The following is a 9,500-nucleotide window of genomic DNA, read 5'->3' on the forward strand; positions in this document are numbered from 1 at the left end:
GGTGTGGCACACTCTAATGACATGCCCCTGGACCCATGAACTCTGAACACTGGCCAGCCCAAAGACTGGAGACAACTTGTCAGCTGCAGGGGTGTGACAGACCTGCTGCACACTCTGAAGAGGAAGCAGATCACATGTGAGTCACCCCAAACCCTCAGTGAAGATGCTGGGAGATACCAGGATGGCAAGATGCTCTGACCAGCCTGGCTGAAATGTAAGGATGTCTGGGTTCCTATCCAAGTGTCTGCTAAGGGTCTCTCAATCACCCTACAGAAAAGCAGTGAGCACACTACCTATTTTCATTCACCTAATGTTATACTTTAAAACCTCAGTCATGGGATGTCAGAAAATGTATTTAGCTTCAATGTATTTAGGAGTCAGCAATGGATGGGAGTTCCAAGGTATTAAGTACATACACTGAAGGAAAATGGACTGTTCAACGAGCAGATGTAAAATGATAGGCTTTATCAGCAGCCAGACACTTCCTCAGGTAACACTTGGGATGTTGGAGATAATGAAGTATAAAATCCCACTGCTTCACATCACCTACTTTCCCCACCGCTACCTCTACTGCAGGTTTGCTATCACTCTAACATCGAAACTTAGAAAACTGTTCCTGTATTCTAAACAAAGGGTTCTTTAGCCATTACTTGGATAACAACTCAATGTTTATTCTGTATTTGGCAGTTTGCAGCAGGTTCTGCAATCCCAGCCTAAAACAATTCTGAAATGCCTGACCAGAAAAACAGAACAAGAGAGGATCCTTCTGAACTCATGAGTACACGTCAGAAGGAAGAAAACTTCAGTGATGTGTGAGATGGAAGCAAATCACAAGAGAATACACCGAGGAAACCAATTCTTTAATATACCCTGAGGCTTAAAAAGTAATCAAAAAATATAAACCAATTACTAATCCAATTCTAAAAAATGCTTATTGCAACTATCTCCTCATTTGCAAATAATGTGAAAATGAGAGGAAAAAAGTGTTCAAGGTAATCCCACGACCATACTTCTCTACATTTAATTTCTTTCCCATGAGACTTGTTATCAAATAAAGCCTATTAGATCTTTCTCACTGTCATATCTCCATTCTCATTCTTCTCATACTTTATCCTTGTTACCTTAGCTTCTCTCTTTCCCAGAAATTGCTGAGAAAAGTATCAGCATTTTATTTATTGACATACAGAAGATACCTTTTATCTCAGTAAAAAGTTAGTTTTCAGTCAGACTTCCACTAAATATTTTCCCCTCATTACCATAGATGTTTTCCTGTCTTTTGAAACAAAAATACTCCACTCCTATGAAATCCAGGCATGAAGTGGAAGGAAGCCTGTAGAGAACCAATACGACAATCACAGCTTTTTATCAGCTGGAACACATCCTACAGCTGAAAATGGAAAGTCACATTCCAGGTTGGAAGGATGCACAACTACAGTGCACCTTGCTGTAGCATAAATAAGAATGTAGAACCTATGTGGATGCAATAAAGGATACAGGTAACCACAGCCGACCCAGGAACTACCCTAACCTTAACTGATGATCACAGTTCTTGATTTGCTATTTTAGGAAAATAAATGTAAATATTCAAAGTCACCACTACTAGCTATTACAAATCATCCTTCACTTCAGTCCCACCAAACCCACCACACAAGGACTGGGGATACAATCCTGCAGCTTGTGGTACCATGCCATCTTTCTAAATGGGTGCCTCACCATTGCCTCCAGGCCTGGGCAGCCTCTGTGCTGCTGCCTCCTCCCCTTGCTGCACAGAGGGATGGGTGCACCAGGGAAGTGCAAGAGCCCAAGGTCCCAGGAGGCAAAACCCTGCAGCCACACAACAGGCTCCAACACCCCTCCTGCTCCAAGGGGAGGACTCTCCACCAATCCACACCCATCATCTCCTAACTGTGTAGGGATCCCCATACCAGCTGCCCGTAGGAATGTTTCCCTGGAAGAGGGGCCATGGAGAGCAGTGTGGGTGCCAAGTGTCCCTGGCTGTCCCTGGAAGTGTGTCCTTGGTGGCAGCCAGAGTAGCTGCCCTGTGGATCTGCCCCCAAAGCTCACCAGGAACCACTGCCCTGCTGCCCAAAGGTGGGGACATGAGGCTGGGCTCTCCCTAGAGCTGCCCAGGGCTCCAGCGCACATCCTGAGGGGCCACATCATGCTCGCCCTCCCTGCCCAGAGGTGTCCCATACAAGGATACCTGTTCATTAGAATTTCCTTTTTCCCTTTAATCTCACAATACTCTGTATCTCAGGCATAGCTGTGGCCTCACCTTTCCCAGAAGGGCTGCACCAAAGTATTGCATCATCTGTGTTTGTATGGAGAAGGCACAGACCTGGAGATTCAGGATCATTAGCAATAAGGACTTTTAAATTATGATAGTAATGAAAATTCTTTACAAGCTCCGTCTGAGTAAAAATGCCCAAAGTTGACAGTAACACAAACAAGTTCTATGTTAATGTCTATCTGCTGATTGTCAATAACCTCACTGAATGCCACTGGATATTTAAAGCTAAAGAAATGTAGAACACAATACTTGAGCTTGCACAGTCCTCAAAAATGTTTGGGCACCTATCCCTCACTGCCTGAGGTGTAACACCTTCCCAGAGCTGTATATTGTATGTTGTATAACGATATTTTACATTTATCTGGACCACTTAAAAAAGCTGTAGCGTGCAGGCAGTTTGGGTTTTGTCTGCACTGCTGATTTGGGCTGGGTTCCCAGAGGAGTTTGCACACACATCTACTGTATCCCACCGAGCTGTCGTCGATGATAAGTGGGACTACTTGTGGCAACGCAGCCAAGCAGGTGCCAGCAGTGTCTGCAATGTGACACCCAGGCAAACTTGAGTAACATTTGTGCAAAGCTGATGCTCCCACCAGCCTTCCCCCCACCGCCCCAGCGAGAACTGCGATGTAATGTGCAACAAGCAAGCGCAATGTGAACTTCAGCAATGTTTAACCCATTTTTTGACCAAATAATTCCCAATTCGGCATTATCATAAACATTACTGCGGACAAAAAAAATCATCGTTTTTAACCATTCTGCCAACTGAAGTCGTGTATTTACTAGTAACACTAAGAAATTACAGACTGATTGACTCTTGACCACCTGTTTTAGAAGGTCAGAGTAAAATCCTGCCCCTCCTGGAAAGTAGGCACAGGATTTCAGCAGAGTCCAGATTCCACCCCAGTCGTTAAAACAGCAACACAATGTGCAGACATGGGAATATAAAGCCAAAGTTCTGCCTTTCTGTAGGAAAACCTTGAAGGTACACTAGAAAAAGGAGACAGTGCCTTTTTAAGAGACCCCTGGAGCATTTCTGGAGCAGTTGCATGCAAAAGGGGTCCGGTTTGTTCACTCAGCTCTGTACAACAGGCACAGGCAGAGGGGCACCCAGAGAGATTCACTTCAAAAGAGACAGACTTCAAAAGCTCCTTCCCAATCCAAAGCGAATGCTAATATCCACACCACCCACACTCCTGCTGCTCTGCTGGGCTGGTTCCTGACTGGCTGTGGGGGCACAGCCCACGGGGACCCCACGGGTACCCCAGCACCCAGGCAAGGGTAGAGCCACGCACGCCCCGAGCCTGCTCACAACCCCACAGAGCTTCTGACAATGCTGACACGAAACTTCTGACCGCTTTATGAAGCCTAGTAGCTCCATTTGCTTGGTCTTCATGATTCTTAAATTTTGTTTATATGCAGAAGGCAAAAATTACCATGCTTATTTGAATAATCCCCAACAAAATGAAAGAGTGCTGCGTTTAGCCACGTATCAGTGTCTCAAAGCAACTCAGTGGAGTAGCAGGGCTCCTCGCTAGCACTGCACACACTCACTTGCCTCTGAAACACAACACATCACTAGATAGAAAAAAGATTTTTATAGCACCACTGTTATTTCCGACTCATATAGAGATCAAATTCCCAAGTTCATAAAGAGTTCCAGTCCTTCCCTGACCTAACAGCAGCTGTGAGCAGCAGAGGACTGTGTTTGTCTGGCTAGAGAGGTTCACGGCTGCTCCATGGACAGGTTTTTTTCACTTAACTGGCAGGTCATTTTAGCGGATGATTTGCAGGTGTTACGCAACACTTAGAGATAACCCCGTGGAGTACATCTGTCTGAGCTTCTTCTCTGTCTCTTTTCTTTTTTGAACTGTATCAGATAAATCAGAGAAACCAGGCAGGTGAGGCTTTCATGGACTAATCACACAACGACAAACTGCTCTTCCAATTTCCACACAGTGAACTTCTCCAAATAAAAGTCAAAAGTGCTTGATAAATTATCTAAAAACTCTAGCCATAAAACACTTTAACATTTCAAGTATCTCAAGACACGCGGCAGACAGTCCATTTTTATGAATTTCACAGCACAGTTTCGAAGTCCACACCTTCACAAAAACGTGAAAATTATGCTGAAATAATCAATCTCCTGCATAAGAAAACAGGTCTTCACTCCTACCTGAGACTTCACCCACTTAAACCATGTAAATCATTATACTGAGAAAGGAATTGTTCATGTCAGCTATTTTTCTTCACTGAACACACTCTTCACCTAGGCTAACAGCTTTTCCAAGCTTTGTGCTTCAAGATGAGTGCTTATCTTCTGCTACCAGATAAAGAGCTACTGGTTCAAACAGACAGTGACCATGCAGTCATCTGCACCTTAATCCAAATGTTTTTCTTTAAGGTCACAAGCCTACTGTCTGTTTTTCCTGCTAGTCCTCACAGGACATGGGAGGAGCATTTACCTTACCACATAAGCTGCACTCCAGCATTTTGGGAGAACCAGGAGTGGCTTTTCAGGAGATACACTGTAGCAAAATCAGTCAGCTCAGTTAATGTCATTGTCATTTTCCCGAAGCAAAAAGAACCTCAAGCCTGCAAACACAGGGGAGAGTGTGGCTCACTTTTTTGAGGCCATGCTGCACACTGTGGCCACTTTTACAGCAAAACAATTGCTGCTGGGATTATGCCACAGTTAGATTATTATTTTTCTAATAATCTCCCCAAGTGTGATTTTGCATACCTAGTATTTGGAGCTTTTTTCTCTTTTACAAAAATAACACAAATCTTAGTTTCAGTTTGCAGAGAGAGGCAGCAAGGAAAGTATCTGGCTAAACCTTTGAAAGTCAACAGAAATATGGGATCAGGTCCACAGTAAACTTTATAGAGTGGCACCTGCAGAGGAAATTACTCATTGCATGATTGATGTCACAATTAGAGGCATAAAAAGTAATTCCATGATAAACAAGCAAACGAGCAGAAAAAAAATAATATCCTAAGAGTGTGTTTGTGCTCAAACAAAAGTACATATTGCCAATATGGAACAGCCTTGACACATACACAGACACAAGTTCCCCAGTGAAGTTAATGGCACAGTATCCTTCCCTCTCCCTTTCTCTCCATGTCCCTAACTGCCCTGATTTGGGGCTGCAATTGGCCAGCATTGTCCCTAGTGCCACTAAAGCAACTCCAGTGCCATGAGCCATGTTACACAGCTATCACACAGCCATAGCTCATTGCTTTCAGAGCTGCCATTTCCCACAGGACTGCAGGTCCTGGGCTGAGGTCTAACACCAGCCAAACCTCTGGGAACACGGAAGGGAGTAAGCATGTTTTGTTGCTGAAAAAGCAGAGATATCAAATTTCAATTTTTAGAGAAAAATAAAGAGGGAGGGGAGACAGCATTACAGATACATGTGCATTCCCTAAATCTTTGCAAGTCAACATCATTTACTGCCTTTATAAAACCACATCAGAAAAGCTCCAGCCAAGGTACCACCTCAGCTGAGGGAGTATGCTCCCTTCCATGTACACTCATATTTATTTATCCTTGTGATCCACGTTTACTAAATAACTTCAAAGCACCACTTCAATCCACAGCATATAGGCTGGATACATTTTTGTGGTCCCTCTCCAAAAATTTCACAGATACATTGCTGCTTCAGGAAATCAAGAGCTACACTCTAAACTGCAAGTGTGCTATTTCTGCCCATGCCCCCATACCGGCATACAAACAAAATCATGCACTCAAATGCTTGCTTACCTGAGACTGACACTTTCATAAGGGCTTCCAAGGGTCTGTTGTTGTCCAGATCACGACTGAGTTTGAGTTCCCCAGTGGCAGAGTCCAAAAGGAGTAAGTTTAACTCATTGCCTTGGACAAAAGTGTAGGCTAGGCTATCAGACACATCAGGATCATGAGCTGGGATCTTGCCAATCACGCCGGAGGGAAAGCTGTTGGACTTGTTGGTCACATAGTTATTGAAGAGGATCTGGAAGTCCTGCAGCACGGGCGGATTATCGTTCTGGTCCAGGAGGCGGATGTGCACGGTTGCTCGGCTCACGAGAGGGGCCGAAGTGGCCTGCACCACAATAACATACTCTGTCCGGCTCTCATAATCCAGGTCCATTAGGGCTGTGAGGTCTCCATTGAGCAAGTCTAGTTGGAAGACCTCAGGGATGTTCCCCTCTACAATCTGGTACATGATCTGTGCGTTGGTCCCCTCATCCGGATCAGCTGCACTGATCCGTGCCACAATAGAGCCCACAGGGCTGTTCTCCTCCACAAAGATATCAAATTCATCCTTCTCAAAGACAGGGGGGTTGTCATTAATGTCCAGCACAGTCACCTGAATGTCCACAGAGGCTTTCAGTGGTGGGCTGCCCCTGTCCACAGCAAAGGCCCGCAGGCTGTAGACAGCCACGTTCTCGCGGTCCAGCTTGCGCAGTGTGCGTATCACTCCAGAGGTGGGCTCGATGTAGAAGTCTCCATCTCCATCATCGCCACCTTGGAACGTGTAGAGGAGACGGCCGTTGAGGCCTGAGTCACGGTCAGTGGCAGACAGCTGCAGGACACTGGTGGAGAGTGGCACGTCCTCAAAAACCGAGCCCTGGTAGCGGTCGCGCAGGAAGCGGGGTGCATTGTCATTGGCATCCAGGATGAGAATCTCAACATACGTGGTGTCCGATTTCTGGGGGATACCATTGTCGTGGGCTGTAATGGCCAATGTGTAGGAGGCCTGGTCCTCATAGTCCAGCTCCATCAGGGTGGTGATGGTGCCTGTATCAGGGTCAATGCGGAACTGGGGGATATTATCATCCAAAATGTAAGTGATTCTTGCGTTCTCCCCTGTGTCTTCATCAGTGGCACTGATGGTGACAATAGAGGTACCAATGGGTTTGTCTTCACTGACACTCACTGTGTAGTGGGAGCTCTGGAAGACTGGGCGGTGCGTGTTGGCATCTGTGACATTGATGAAGACCTGGACGGTGTCAAAGCGAGTGCCATCAGATGCAGTGACTGTGAGCACATACTGCCTTTCTTGCTTGTAATCCAGGGGCAAGGCCAGTGTGATCAGCCCCCCTCCACTCTGACTGGTGATGGCAAAACGGTTCCTGGTGTTGCCACTGGTAATCTGGTAAGTCACAACACTGTTAACATCTCTGTCCACTGCTGTCAGGGTCAGGACACTGCTGCCCACAGCTGCATCCTCGTTCAGTCTGAGGTGATACACCTTCTCTGTGAAGGTGGGGTTGTTGTCATTCACGTCCAGGACAGTGATGGACACGCTGGCTGAGGAGGTCATGACGGGCACGCCATGGTCCCTGGCCTCCACCCCAAAGTGATAGTTTTCCACAGTCTCTCTGTCCAGCTCTGCAGCCACAGTGATCCACCCTGTACTGTTGTTGATTTGAAAAGGGAACCCAGAGTCACCTGCTACAGGGGCACCTCCAGTGGATGGTGCCATCTCTATGAGTTTGTACTCCAGGCGGGCATTCTCTCCAGAGTCAGCATCCACAGCCTGGATATGCAGCACCGAGTAGCCCAGAGGAACATTCTCCAGCACTGTGGCCTGGAAGGGAGTGCTCACAAAGATGGGGGCATTGTCATTCACGTCTACAACCTGAACCGACACCATACCACTGGAGTTGATCAAAGGAGGTCTGCCCCCATCCTGGGCTTTGATCCGGAGCGTGTACTCCCGAATAGTCTCGTAATCCAGAGGGTTGATTAGGTCAATGGCGCCAGAGAAAGAGTGAATGTAGAACTGGCCTTTCAGGTTGCCACTCACAATGCTGTAGTGCACCTGGGCATTGCTGCCCCGGTCCCGATCTGTGGCCTGTACCTGCAGTATCTGGCTGTTCACTGGGGCATCCTCTGGCACCTGCACCAGGTAGCGCTTCTCACTGAACTGAGGGTAGTTGTCATTCTCATCCTCTACAGTGATGTGCACCATAGCTGTGGCACTGCGTGGTCCTGGATCCTTGCCCTGGTCATTGGCTTCCACCACCAGGTGGTACTCAGAGACCTCCTCACGGTCCACCGAGGCTCGGGTCCTCACCACCCCGGAGCGTGGGTCAATCTCAAAGACTCCGTCACCAGCTCCAGGCTCCAGCAGGCGGTAAAGCATGTTGGCATTGGCTGGGGCATCACCATCGGTGGCACGGATGGTCAGCACCTCGTAACCCACCTCCAGGTTCTCCCGGATGCTCTCCCGGTACTCGGGCTGCTCAAACACGGGCTCGTGGTCGTTGGTGTCACTCACAGTCACCGTCAGATAGGTGGTGGCCGAGCGGCGGCGTGGGGAACCATGGTCGGAGGCGGTAACCTTCAGCACGTGGGTGTCCTTCGTCTCCCGGTCGAGGCTGCGGGCAGTGACCACGCTGCCCGTCTCGGCGTCGATGGTGAAGTAGTCGTTGGAGCGCTCGTCAAAGAGCGCCTCCATGGAGTACGCCAGCCGGCCAGCTTCACCCTCGTCAGGGTCCTGGGCCCGCAGCACGATGACCGCCGTGCCGGCCGGCTCGTTCTCCGGGATGGACACCTGGTAGCTGGGCAGCTGGAACTGCGGGGGGTTGTTGAGGCTCCGCGCCCGCCGCGCTCCCCGCCGCCCGCCGCGCTCCGTGCCCGGCGGGGCGCAGCCGGGGGCTCCGCGGGGCTCGGCGGCCGCTCGGGGCCGGGCGCGCCGCGGGCAGGGGCCGCCGCCGCGAGGCCCGCGGGGCTCGGCGGGCGGAGCGCGGCGCGGCGCGGTGCCCGCAGCCCTCAGGCGCCCGGCGGGCGGCAGTGCCGGCGGCTCGGCGGCAGCGGCAGCGGCGGGGCGTCCCGCGGGCCCCGCGGGCAGGTGGAGGAGCGCGGCGGCGCGGGGCGGCCGCGGGTCCCTGCCGCCTGCCGACGCCAGGGCGCAGAGCAGCGCGGCCCAGGACACGCAGGCGGCGGCGGACAGCAGCCGCGGCATCTCCGGAGCTCAGCGGGCAGCGGGGCCGGGCAGCGGGCTGCTGCACAATCCATCCACCCGCCGGGCTGCCCGCCCGCCCGCATCCATCAGCCGCCGGCCCGCCCGCCCCCACCGCCCTCGCCTCCCGGGCACCGCCGGCCCCGAGCCCCGCGCCCCGTCCCGGTCCGCGGGCAGCGGGCTGGAGAGCTCCAACTTTTCCACCTTAAACTTTGAAGTGAGTTCAAAATGGCTCCTCTCCTCCTCCTCCTCCCGCCGCC

General features: G+C 50.1%; 1 protein-coding gene across 6 annotated transcripts in view; it reads right to left on the reverse strand.

Moving 5' to 3' along the window:
* CELSR1 (cadherin EGF LAG seven-pass G-type receptor 1) overlaps positions 1-8,886 on the reverse strand; it is a 161,743-nt gene extending 152,857 nt beyond the window's left edge. For 4 of the 6 annotated variants that reach the window (XM_033058067.1, XM_033058065.1, XM_033058069.1 and 1 more), the window contains exon 1: positions 6,054-8,833. In XM_033058067.1, coding sequence (XP_032913958.1) covers positions 6,054-8,736 — 2,683 coding nt within the window. In that variant the 5' untranslated portion in view covers positions 8,737-8,833. Of the gene's footprint in view, positions 1-6,053 lie in introns of all 6 variants that reach the window. The other 2 variants (XM_033058071.1, XM_033058070.1) reach the window with 1 other exon arrangement.
* Between the last annotated feature and the right edge of the window lie 614 nt (positions 8,887-9,500).

The sequence above is a fragment of the Catharus ustulatus genome, chromosome 4 (genome assembly GCF_009819885.2).
Source record: "Catharus ustulatus isolate bCatUst1 chromosome 4, bCatUst1.pri.v2, whole genome shotgun sequence".
In the NCBI taxonomy this organism is placed as follows: Eukaryota; Metazoa; Chordata; class Aves; order Passeriformes; family Turdidae; genus Catharus; species Catharus ustulatus.